The sequence below is a fragment of the Miscanthus floridulus genome, chromosome 1, assembly GCF_019320115.1.
Source record: "Miscanthus floridulus cultivar M001 chromosome 1, ASM1932011v1, whole genome shotgun sequence".
Classification (NCBI taxonomy): domain Eukaryota; kingdom Viridiplantae; phylum Streptophyta; class Magnoliopsida; order Poales; family Poaceae; genus Miscanthus; species Miscanthus floridulus.
Window position 1 is genome coordinate 48481107 of NC_089580.1, and position 13119 is coordinate 48494225.

The 13119-nt window shown below is 41.5% G+C and overlaps 2 protein-coding genes across 3 annotated transcripts; one reads left to right on the top strand and one right to left on the bottom strand.

The window, feature by feature from the left end:
• Nucleotides 1-4105: 4105 nt before the first annotated feature.
• On the bottom strand, nt 4106-10288 carry LOC136513891 (ultraviolet-B receptor UVR8-like). Its single transcript, XM_066507897.1, has 9 exons — nt 10136-10288; nt 8865-9121; nt 7744-7937; nt 7601-7648; nt 6392-6464; nt 5949-6120; nt 4977-5408; nt 4655-4846; nt 4106-4414 (listed from the first exon to the last, which is right to left on the bottom strand). Exons 2-9 carry the CDS (start codon nt 9115-9117, stop codon nt 4336-4338), a joined length of 1443 nt encoding a protein of 480 aa, XP_066363994.1. The 5' UTR covers nt 9118-9121; nt 10136-10288; the 3' UTR covers nt 4106-4335.
• Nucleotides 10289-10457: 169 nt separating this feature from the next.
• Nucleotides 10458-13117, top strand: LOC136513980 (uncharacterized). Of its 2 annotated transcripts, none has more exons than XM_066507989.1 (8): nt 10458-10652; nt 11349-11493; nt 11596-11718; nt 11819-11862; nt 11949-12074; nt 12367-12451; nt 12531-12587; nt 12685-13117. In XM_066507989.1, exons 1-8 carry the CDS (start codon nt 10594-10596, stop codon nt 12769-12771), a joined length of 726 nt encoding a protein of 241 aa, XP_066364086.1. In that variant the 5' UTR covers nt 10458-10593; the 3' UTR covers nt 12772-13117. The 2 variants fall into 2 exon arrangements, with proteins under 2 accessions (XP_066364086.1, XP_066364140.1); XM_066508043.1 differs by having other exon boundaries at nt 10506-10652; nt 11220-11493.
• Nucleotides 13118-13119: the final 2 nt, after the last annotated feature.

The following is a 13119-nucleotide window of genomic DNA, read 5'->3' on the forward strand; positions in this document are numbered from 1 at the left end:
AAAGCCATTAGCACACCAATGAAAACCAATGGCAACTTAGATAGTGATGCAAGTGGAAACATGGTGGATCAAAAGTTGTATCGATCTATGATTGGAAGCCTACTCTATGTGACCGCATCAAGACCAGATGTCATGTTTAGTGTATGCATGTGTGCAAGATTTCAAGCCTCATCAAGAGAAAGTCATTTGAAGGCTACAAAGAGAATATTGAGGTACTTGAAGCATACACTAAATGTTGGTTTGTGGTATCCCAAAGGAGCAAAGTTTGAGTTAGTTGGTTATTCCGGCTTGGATTATGCGGGATGCAAGGTCGAAAGGAAGAGCACCTTAGGCATATATCAATTATTAGGAAGATCACTTGTTTCATGATCATCAAAGAAGCAAAATAGTGTTGCACTATCAACCGCCAAAGCCGAATACATATCCGCCGATAGTTGTTGTGCACAAATACTTTGGATGAAGGCTACTTTAAGTGATTTTGGAATCAAATTCAAGAAAGTGCCATTGCTATATGACAATGAGAGTGCAATCAAGTTGACCAACAATCCGGTTCAACATGCAAGAACAAAGCACATTGATGTCTGCCACCATTTCATAATAGATCACCAACAAAAAGGGGACATTTGCATTGAGAGTGTAGGCACCAAAGATCAACTTGCCGATATATTCACCAAGCCATTGGATGAGAAAATATTTTGCAAGCTGAGGAATGAGTTGAACATATTGGATTTCTCAAATATATGTTGATGCACCCCCCACTTATATGACATGCCTCTCTTTCGAGCTATTCAAGGTAAAAGTTGATTGGCAAGACATACATCCTTGCTAAGGACATGTTTAGTGCATCTAGTCATATTTTTAATTTTTTTAGGACCTTCAAGTGGTTCAATTTTATTAGGCTCATTCATGAAAATCAAATGAATTTAATGTTTATATGATATCACTATTGCTTCTATGCTTGACTTGATCTAGTGATAGCATATGACATGTTTGTGGGCTTGTAAACCTAGTGTTTAATCTAGAGAATAAACTCTAAGTGTTTAACTCAACATGATACAAGATAACCCTTATTTGGAGGTGTGAAGAAGCTTGTTCTTGGATCAAACCGAGTTAAATGTCTTTGGTAAATGATCTAGATTAGATCAATCTTGGGAAAATGATCCTCACCCCATTGATTGACATTGATAATCTCGACCCTACAAGTGGTACTATCTGTATTTTAAGTCTTTGTGGTCATTGATGACAAAGGGGGAGAGAAACAAAGATATAAGTGAAACAAAGACATAAGTGACAAAGGGGGAGAGATAGTGCACAAAGATAAGTGAAAAGACAACACAAAGAGGAAGAGAAATAAAGATACAAGTGATAGGGGGAGAACTCGTGATAAGGAGAGATATGATAAAAGGAAAGGGATCAATTAAAAATTTTAAGTACACAAGTAGGGGGAGCAAGCTCATGAATTTGTATGGTGCATTTGAATGTGCATTTCATATATTTGCTTGCATGACATAAGTTTTAAATTTTGATATCCATACTTGTGTGATGTATGCTAGTTGTAGGTTTGAATGATAAAATGAAAAACTAGCATGCATAGGATATGTAATGATTTCATTTCCAAGTATCTCCAAATGGTATCAAGCTAATCATGGTGCTAAGGATGGTATAATGGTGCACTCCGATTGGTATCACGCTTCAAAGATCCATCTTTTATACCTTAGCATCATTTGGTAGATATAGACTCCTATATTTCCTATCTAAGCATATGTGCAAGCTACAATCCAAACTCTCAGCACATATATAGGGGGAGAAATTGCTACCATTTAGAGTTCATGAAACTTGTCCATATCCTTTTACACATGGTAAATATGCTTGGGCAAGCAACATGGATTCAATTGAATTTTAATTTCGTATTTTTGTATAAGGGTTGTCATCAATTACCAAAAAGCGGGAGATTGAAAGCTCTAGTTTGGTTTTGGTGAATTGATGAAACCCTAAGTGCTAACCTAGTTTATCAAGTGATCATGAGATAGGTAGCACATTCCAAGTGATGAAGCAAATGAAGATCATAGCATGATGATGATGATGATAACATGGTGATGATCAAGTGCTTGGACTTGGAAAGAAGAAAGAGAAAAACAAAAAGCTCAAGGCAAAGGTATAAACTATAGGAGCTATTTTGTTTTGGTGATCAAGACACTTAGAGAGTGTGATCATATTTAGGTTTGATAGTCGTACTATTAAGTGGAGTGAAACTCGTATCGAAATACGGTTATCAAAGTGCCACTATATGCTCTAACTCATTGCATATGCATTTAGGATCTAGTGGAATGCTAACACCCTTAAAAATATTTGTGAAAATATGCTAACATAGGTGCACAAGGTGATATACTTGGTGGTTGGCATATTTGAGCAAGGGTGAAGAAGGTAGAGGTGAAAAGGAGTTAGTCTCGCTGGTCACAAGGTGACCGGACGTTGGTCTCTGAGGAACCGACGCGTCCGATCAGTTGTAACAGCGAAGACGCTGGCGTCGGTCAATCAACCGGACGCTGGGTCATGGACTAATCGGACGCTGAGGTCCAGAGTCCGGTCCTGTTGTCGGGCAGCGCATAGAGACTAGGGTCTCTGACCGAACGGTGGCAGGGTCCGGTCGTGCTTGACCAGACGCGTCCGGTGGGCAAAAGGCGTTTCTGGAACCTTACTGGAAATGACCGGACGCTGGTGGCTCAGCGTCCGGTCAGTTATAGCGCAGTGTCCGGTCAACTCAAGTGATCGTTGAAGTCGGGACACGTGGCTGTCGTCAGGCGACCGGACGCTGAGGTCTAGCGTCCAGTCAACATGACCGGAGCGTCCAGTCAGTCCGTGTTGTGCCCAGTGAAGGGGTACAACGACTCTATTTCGTGGGGGCTTCTATTTAAGCCCTATGGTCGGTTGAAGCTCACACCTTTGGCCATTTTCATTGACACAACAATCTTGTGAGCTTAGTCAAAGCCCTCCCACTCATCTCCATCATTGATTCATCATCTTTGTGAGATTGGGAGTGAATCTAAGTGCATTGCTTGAGTGATTGCATCTAGAGGCACTTGGTGTTCGTGTTTCACTGCGGATTTCACTTGTTACTCTTGGTGGTTGCCACCACCTAGATGGCTTGGAGCAGCGAGAATTGTTGAGCGGAGGGTGGTGATTGTCTCCGGCTCCGATCGTGGTGATTATGAGGGGTTCTTGACCTTCCCCCGGCGGAGAGCTAAAAGATACTCTAGTGGATTGCTCGTGGCTTGTGTGATCCTCATCTTGTGTTGGTTGTGCGGCACCCTATTGAGGGTTTGGCGTGTGAAGCCAATTAGCGCGTGAACCTCTAAGTGAGTGAATCGCCACAACGAGGACTAGCTTGCCGGCAATCAAGTGAACCTCGGTAAAAATTATTGTGTTCATCATTGATTCCGAGGTGATTGGTCTTCATTGTTATTCATCCTTGTAATTGATTGGTTCCTTCATCTACACGGCGGTATAACCTTCTTGATCAATCTCTTTACATTACCGCAAACTAGTTGTCAAGCTCTTTAGAGTAGCTAGTTGTGAGACCTTGCTTGCTTGGTTGCTGTGGCTCTTTAGTTAGCCTTTGAGAGCACACTAACATAGAGTAGTGTCACAGCTATTGTGTGAATAGATACTATCTAAACTAGAATTATGGTAGGCGGCTTGCATTTTGATTAGGCTGGTGCAACACTTGCTTCGCCTCATAATTGTCTAACAATTTTGTTAAGTGTTGTTGTAGAAATTTTATTAGACTATTCACCCCCCTCTAGCCATTAGGACCTTTCAGCGGTTATATTAAATTGCTCATAACTCTGATAATATGATTATATTCCGCTGTTGTAATAATAAATATTATACTCTGATGTTGTATTAAAAGTGATGTAAAAAATAGTTAAGAATGTTGTAAACTTTATTCTCTCATTTGTGATCCTGATGGTAAAAATGTGAATTTTTGAATTCTCCCTTGGGATGTGCCCAACGAAACGAGTAATTTGGTGTTCTCCCTTGAGTGCTTAGTGTCTAATGAAAGACGAGCACTCCTGGAAGGCATTACATTTGCCACAATGACACATTCAGACCCTCCGCTCTTTCGATACAATTGAGAAGGGCACTACCAAATACCAATGGAGGTTTACAGATCAATCAGAATCAATTGAGGAATCACACATATTTTCCATTACCACAACAATTAATGTCTGAATCAATAACTTTAATGGGAGGTCAAGCTTTTAATTCAGATGAATCCCTGTTTAGCCTTGACTGGCTTCAGCCTCAGACCGCTTCAACTATCTTGCTAGTGGCCTAACTTGCTGTAGTCTTGACCTCTTCAGCCACTTGCTTTTCCAGGAATTCACATTCTCCTTCCTTATCCAAATGTTCCCTGTGGTAATGCCAGAATGAACCACTAAGATTAGTAAAACAAAATGAATGAAAAACCCAAAAAAGTCAAACTAATATTGGTACTGCAAATCGTGTCCTATTGGAGTAACTGATCACGGACAAGCAATTTTCACCATAGCTGATACATCGTTTTGGAAAGCTCCCAAAGACTGAATTTGAGCTTACACTCTATGGACTGCATAAACCATTTCTACATGCCTTCAAATTTTTATGTGCATACCTTACTTTCCCACACAAGCGTGCCAAGGCATCAGCACCAGTCCGTGATGCAACATCTTCTATCAGTTCAGCATTTGAAAGGTTCACAGTCTCTGCAAGCTTGAACTCACACAGATCTTTTAATGAACATGCATCAGTCAGAACAGCAGAATGGCCACCTCCAGCAGCTAGTCTTCTCACTTCACCAACACACCTACATCACACAAATGATAATCAAGGACCTAGAGCTGCAAATAAACTTCACATTGTAGCAAGAGCAGCATCCGCAGAGTCCTATATTTAACCCAGAAAAGACAACAAGATTGTATTACTACCAAACCTACCAATCAACTGGAGAGGGGAACCAAGCATAAGTAGATTTCTCATTTGCCGCCTGACCATAACTATTGTAGCCCCACCCATATATGCGGCCATCTTTCATAGATACAAGTGTGTGAGAGTGCCCACAGGTAGCAAGACGAACACCTGAAGGTATCACCATGACTGGGACGTTTCGAAGCAGCATGTCAGATCCATTAAGGGAGCAAGAAAAGAAGCCACCCTGAGGCCCAACTCCCAGCTGACCCACATGTCCTCCGCCCCAAGCATATAGAGCTCCACCTTCAGTTACAGCACAAGAGTGGACCCCTCCACAAGACACATCTCCAACTACTATTCCATCAAGGGCAACAACTCGTCTAGGGATCAGCTCGTTATCTCCAGATTGGAGGGAGCAATGCCCAAGCTGCCCCATGCTTCCCAGTCCCCAAGTATACCTGCAAAATCCAAAGATATTATAATTACAAATAATCAAGTCCCTACTTGGAATAGGTTTTCATTGATCAAAAAGTGAAAAAATATGAAAGCAGAAAGATTTTGACTTTCCATGTTGAAAGTGAAAACTAACAAATCTAATTTTTTCTGTCCTATCTAAGCTATCAAATCGATAGATTCAGCGAATGATTGACAAGTTATTCAAATTCAACTATAATAATGTTATACCAACACCCATTTAGTTCTTCACATTTCTTTGCTGTCACTGAGAGATTAGGCTGCTGAAGAGAAGGAGACCGCTTGGATCTATGTGCACAAAGATCTTAAATAGCAGAAAACTATTTGGAGTAACACTGATGCCATACTGAGATTAATTGATCAACATGAGATCTATAGTATAAACCAATTTACTGTTTGCTTTGCAGTTAGCCCTACAGTTAGTCGTGGTTAGCCTTCAATATTCCAAATGCTTCTATGTTGTCATGCGAGAAACCACACAACAGTCACTGGCAGCAGATAACAGCTCCCTTGGGATGACTTACACCTCCCCGTTTTCTGATATAGCTGCTGTATGGTACTCGCCACATGACACTCTAACAATCTTCACTTGCTCGGGGGCGTCATCAAGGAACCTTGCATAAGCATTTAACACACGAGCTCCCTGAAGTCCTTGAGAAGTACGACCTCTGCCAAGCTGACCGTACTCATTGTAGCCTGGTTAGTAAGAAAATAGCACATGTTCCATCAATAGTCAGGAATGGAAATTTTGAAATCAATTTGGCGTGCATCCTGTTGGTTTAAAAAAAGGATTTTCAGTCACAGCTCACAAGTCACAACAAGCTATCTTGATAGCCCAAACATTAAGTCCTATCACTGCTAATTGACAAGGTTTGCACCAAGTCAGTAAAGAACCAGAGGGCAGTACGTTTGTCTTAAAAATCACGAGTAAAAACATGTGTTTTATGACTGAAAGGTTGCACACTACCCCATGCTTGCAGTAGACCATCCTCGGATAGAGCCATGACATGAACAGCTCCACAAGAAACCTGCTTAATCACCTGTGGATATATGAAAGATATTAAGTATGCCACGTAAAAGCATTACATCTGAAGTCTAAACACAGTATAAAAAACTTCAAAATATGCCCGCAACTTCTTGTTACACATTCTGGGTTATAGAAGAGCAAAGCCAAAATATCTGAAACTTGAGTATATAACAAACATGAAGTAACACATAATTGAAAGTACACAAACTAGACTAAGATCCATTGCACAAACTAAGATCCAAAAGCCAAAATATCTGAAGGGCAGGCCTAGTGCAAGCGGTAGAGTCTTACCGCCTGTGACCGGAAGGTCCCGGGTTCGAGTCGCGGTCTCCTCGCATTGCACAAGCGAGGGTAAGGCTTGCCACTGACACCTTTTCCCAGACCCCGCACAGAGCGGGAGCTCTCTGCACTGGGTACGCCCTTTTTTTTTTACACAAACTAGACTAAGATCCAGAGCCATCTCTGAGGAAAATGAGAGAATAGTGGCACTGAGGGTTCGTGCACCTGTTCAAATTCTTAAGACTTGATCTAGTTGTGGACCCAACACTAATATGTTCTTATGTGCTTTACTGATTTAAAATACTAGGATGTGCACAAAGATATGGATTCTAGATCAACAGAACGCAAAATACAGTCAATCTGACTAGAGAGCATACAAAGTGTCAACTTTTCCACAGGCAAGTTTGTCAACTGGAAAAAAACACAGAAAAAAACAAAGACACCTTGAGGCTTGAGGTGCAGATGAAAATAGAACACTGCTCAGCATGTGAGAAAAAATTTCTACTGAAACTAAATCCAGTAATGAATAAGAGAAGAAAAGAGAAAACACTATCATGAGAGAGTTGAATTCTTCCACCCAAAAAGGGCATTGTATATTCCCATATAAGGTGGTAAAGTAAAATCATGTCATGTTATCTCATAAATATAATTAGTTAATGCAATGAACCATTTTAGTATAAGTTCTATGTTTATTTTTGGGCTGCTCAATCGAAATAGTTAGGCAAACTAAAGGAAAACAGAATGTAGAGACTATGCACATCAATGCCTTGAAATATTACCAATACTGTTTTGTTGTAATGTCTAACTAGATAAACTTATGCCCCTTAGATTAGATATCTACTTGAACCAGTCATTAAAAACAGAACTTACCGTGTTTGGTGTGAAAGCTCCCCAAAATAGACGAGGGTAATCAGAACCCTGTAAACAAGCATGCTAACAGTGAACATTTAATCGAATAGATTGTATTAATTTCTCAAAGGCTGTTGACCAAGCGACAAGGTATTGCAGCAAACCTGATTTTGTCCCCAAACCCAAAGCCTGCTTTTGGATACCGTGCCATCGTTTTTTCGAGGCTCAGCAACAGCAGCTGTACAATGTGCTCCACAGGATACTGATTTTACAAACTCAGTCTCCAATGACTTGACCTTCTTGGGTTCCTTTGCGCTCTCCTCTGTCCCATCTCCCAACTGGCCAAACTCATTAGCACCTGTTGCATTCAAGTTGAACTGTAACTCATTTTACTCACAAACAAAATCCCTACACGTCAAGCAATACTTTTTATCACTGTCAAAGAAAGTTGGATACACTGGACCTTAAGTAAGAACTAAAACTACATAGCCCCCGATATAGGATACATTTGTCAAGATAAGAAGGTCAAGGTATCAGTTCCGTTCTATTCAGTACTTTAGTCTGAAACCATCAACCACCAATCAGTTGCTAGCAGTTGTCTAGTGTACAAGGTTTCAATTTAGTGGTGATTCCTCCTTTTCCACTGAAGTAGGGAATGGGTGATTGATCTTTTTTAAATAAGGCCCTACTGACCACTCGAACTTTCGGGAAAACGGTAGAATTGACTTTTTCCAAAGCCACTGTTTGTTTTTTCCTTAAATTATTTCATTACGATAGAAGAGGCTATAGCAAATTGACTTTTGGTTTGCATTAAACCATACAGTCCCAATCAACAAACAGCGATTATTGATCTATGTCCTGCGGCAAAGAGTCAGTAGTTCAGATCTTTTGAGCCAGTAGAATTAGCACTCCAATAGAAGGGTGCATCAAACTCTAGTGCTCAATTGCTCATTGAGTGAAGCCAATTTAAATCTCAGTGCTCAATAAGATGTGCCTTCAGAAAAACAATAGTAGTGCAGTTACTTGGATCTTGTTACTAACATAATTGAAAAAAGAAGCATGACAAAACAATTTCTAAGAAATGTGAATGCACCAAGTACACATGAACAGAGAAATAGCTCTTTCACTACCAGAGAAGGTTATCTCCAGGTACAACAGCAAAATAAAGAAATATAGTAATTCAACTATGGCATCTCTCAGTACAATATTGCAATTAAGGTTCTACTTCTCTCATCTAAACTATATTTAATTTATTTGGCACTCTAATGAACTGTGCAGGACTTACCCCATGTGAACAGTGATCCATCAGAAGCAACTGCAGCAGTGTGCTCACGGCCACAGGCAATATCGGTCCACCTGAGGCTCTTCCCATTCCCCAATTTGAATAGTTTGGGAGGGAGGCTCTTGGGGATCCTCAAGTGGCACTCCTTGCCCTTTCGGGCAGTCTGGCCACTGTGGTTATAACCCCATATGTAAATTGCGCTCTTTGTTGGCACACCAACAACACGCAGGTTACTGAGCACATCATCTACATCCATGGCCCTGGTTGATTATGATGAATAAAAGACAAGCGCGTCATCAAACAAGCAGAGCAGTGCAACCATTAAACCAATAAACAAAGAGACAGAACAGTGCATGTGAGTCTGTTGATACCATCAGGCCAAAAATTGACAAAACAAAGCAGTTCGGCCAAAAAAAAAATCCAAGCTTTGATGCCTGACTGTTTCCATTCAAAGCAGTAAGGGGTGTTCATTTCCTCTTTCATGTTCTCATTAACAACTAATATGTTCATCAAAAGATAAAATTGTAATTAATGGGACCATCCGGCCTGCTAATCCTACAGTAGATCGTATAGAGAACAAAAGCACCCTTTGGAACTGAACAATTACGCCATCAAATAAGCAGTTTGATGCAGCAAATTTGGTAGGATGAGCAAATGTCGCCCTAAATCACAACACAGCTATGTTTTCTGAAAGATACCCTAGCCACGTTTGTTGAGTTTTGCAAACAGAGCAAATTGAAGCTGAAAACTAAATCACCCTTACTAACAAGGTCGCAACGTGTGAAAGACTGCAACCGCAGCACTAAAAAAGATTTGACAAGGGGAGAGATGTCCCCCTGATTTTCATCTTAAGAAGTTGGTGCCGTGACTCGAACCCGGGCTGGCTCAGCCAACCGCTTCTATGGCGTGTTGTGCTGACCAGTTGCACCGTGAGAGTGTTGGCAACCGCAGCACTACATAGGGTAAACAGGCAGCTGCAGGAAGAACAAGCTTAAGGTATGGAGAACCATTCCCCCAATAGTCCACAAAATGCCCACCGGGCCACGTAACTGGTTAAGGAATCCAGATAAAGTGAACAATAGCTTAAATTGAATCCTATCCGTGATTCGAAATTGGGGAAAGAGCTAATCTATCCCTCTACCTACCGAGGTCCTCAATTTCCCCAACCTCTGTTTCCTCAAATCAGTCAGGCGACCATCTAGTCTAGCAATCGATTAGCGCAAGAAAAACACCACGCCGCAGAAATCCGAGCAGAGGTTCCATCCAGTGCTCACCTGGAGAGATGGAACGAGGCCGAAGCGCGGTGCAGCCTTTTGGGCGGATTCTGCTAAAGGTGGGAGCTTTGCTTAGTTTGACCGGTGGAAATGGCCTCGTTCCCTTGTTCGTCGGGCTCGTGGCGCACACGCTTGTCCGTGGGCACCGACCACCGGATTTTTCTGGACCTCCCGAGGAGGTCCTTGGAAGGATGGACAGGAACGGCAGACGGCAGACAGAGACAGAGCGGCTCACGTGCCTACCGTGAACCGGGTCCAGGGGAGGTTGGCAGGTTGATGAGAGCACGGGAGCGTGAACCGAGACCACCAGCGCCTACCAACCAAAATTCGGCGACTGCGTCTCCATCCTTCCACGAACTACACGAGGGAAGAACGCTGATAGATAAAAGGGTTGACATAAATCTCTAGCGGTGAAAGCTGTGGAGGAAAACGAAGGATTTCCCCGTGCGTGCTTGTGTATGCCAGGTCGCCTGCTCTCCGTCCGCATCCCGTCCCTCGCGAAACTCGGCGCTCCCAGGTTCGGTTCTTTGTTTCCTCAATCTACTAATCGTCGTTTGTGCTAATTAGTTAGGCGCCTTTGCTTGGCGATTGTATCGCACTATTCTGGGAAAAGATAGAGCGCAGTTATTTGCGGTCATGTTGGTTTAATCATGGAGGGCTACCGCTTTTTTTTTTTTTTGTTAGAAGAACAATTTGATCCTAATTCGAATTTGACACACTTTCTAGGTTTGGGAAATACATTGTGTTGCCTAGTAAAAAAACAAATCTTTTCTCGATAACACTGGTTGAAATAAATTGAGGGTATGGTCATCTTGGCCAAATCATGGGAGTAAACTGAGTTTAGGTGGGTGAACCATCAGCATGAACAACATATTATATTTATGGATGAGGTGGTTCTTTTCCTGGAAATAGAATGGACTGATTATGATACACTTCCTTTCTGGAAAGGGAGCATGCCTCTCGGTGTCATGGAAATTGTTTCATCTAAACCTCTCAGCTACACTGACTAATGTGCAAAGGAATGACTAACAAGCATATAAATCCCCATCACTGACCAATTTGAATCTTTGCTGCCGAACTGTAGCTGGTCTGAAACTTGGCTGAAACTAACTGAAAACACTGTTCCGGCTGAATTGTTGTGAGAGAAAAACACTGTTCCGGCTGAAAAAGAAGCCGAACAAGCCGGATATGGGGTAAGCCGAACAGGGCCTAGGTGTGCAAAATTCATGGCTTCAGACACTGGCAAGAAGCTCATTCAGATCGATGTGAGCTCGGATACAGTGTGCCCTTGGTGTTTTGTCGGTAAAAAGAACCTTGAGAAAGCAATGGAGCAAAGCAAGGACAAGTTTGATTTCGAGGTTTCACTCCCTTCTTCAAATCCCCATCATGATCCAGTTTCAGAATTCTTGTTTATGCAGTGCTAACTCTGGTGTCCATCTGCTTGCTTGGTGCTTTGGCAGGTCCGTTGGCATCCATTCTTTCTGAACCCTGATGCACCTAAGGAGGGCGTCAGGAAATCTGACTTCTTCAAGGCAAGGTTCGGTCCTGTTCAATATGAGCGTGCAATTTCTCGCATGACTGAGGTTTCTTCCTGTGAACTTGCCTATGGTAGAATTTGTTCGCTTCGCGCAAAATGTATTTAGAGCTGCTCTCCTATTTGACGTGCATGTGCTCGTGTTTCAGGTATTTCGAGGACTCGGGCTTGAATATGACATGTCGGGGCTCACGTAAGTACATGGTTTTGAAGCTCTGGTTTACATTCATGCCATGCAGCATCATTTATTAGTGTGCTGATGTAAAGATTTTGATCCAGAGGGAATACAATGGATAGTCATAGGCTCATAACACTTGCTGGACACCAAGGCTACGACAAGCAAAATGCTCTTGTTGACGAATTATTCCTCAATTACTTTTGCCAAGGAAAGTATATTGGTGACAAGTGAGTATGCCTCAAACTTTTTTTTTTCTCGAACACGCAGAGAACTGTGTATCATTTTATTATGAAGAGAGGAGATAGTACCAAACTTGTAAATTATGGATGGACCACTGTTAAGGTGCTAGCTGTCAATAGTTTCAGAGCATTCTATGTTTGAAATTCTTTATCTTAGGTTTCCTCTAACCCAATACAAATTAAGAATATATTTTGCAAGTTGCATCCTTTTATGTTGGAGTGGGGTTTTTTTCTCTATTAATGTCTGAGCCATCTAACTAAATTGTTTCATGCATTGCAGGCAGGTTTTGCTGTATGCTGCAAGAAAGGTGGGCATAGAAGGGGCCGAAGAACTGTTTGAAGACCCTACCAAAGGAGTCGACGAGGTATGTTTTCCAGTTAATTCTGTTCCTGGAGCCATATTTCTGTCATGACAGGCTCACAAATCCTATTTGTCGCCAAAAGGTTCAGGAAGAACTCAAGAAGTATTCATCTGGCATTTCTGGGGTCCCACACTTTGTGGTATGAGGATTTATTGATGATGATGATATTTATCATCTTTTATCTGTCCCATGTATAAGAAATTTATCCATTTGCTATTCACTTCACCATCTTTCAGATCAATAATAAATATCAACTCAGTGGTGGCCAGCCTCCAAATGTATTCATGAGGGCGTTTGAGATAGCTGCAAAAGATGGAGCTTAATGGTATTTCAAAGGAGCTCCTCTAGTAGTCTTCCATATGTTCAAAAGGAATAAGAGCAGAATTTAACAATAAAGTTCCACGTTGGTTTGCGAAAAAAATATGTGGAACTAGTTGTATTTCCATAGTTTTGATGTGGTATAATAATTAGTGGTGAAGATGGTATGGATGTTCACTTTCGAATAAAATTCTAGGTGATTGGATATGGCATATGGGTTAGAATGCCTCATAAACAGAGGCCAGTCTGTATTTATATTTGATTTGATGGAATGTGTGCAAGATATCAGACAACAGCAAAATTCAGATTTGATATTTGAAAGGAAAATAAAAACTAGCATACACAACTGCATT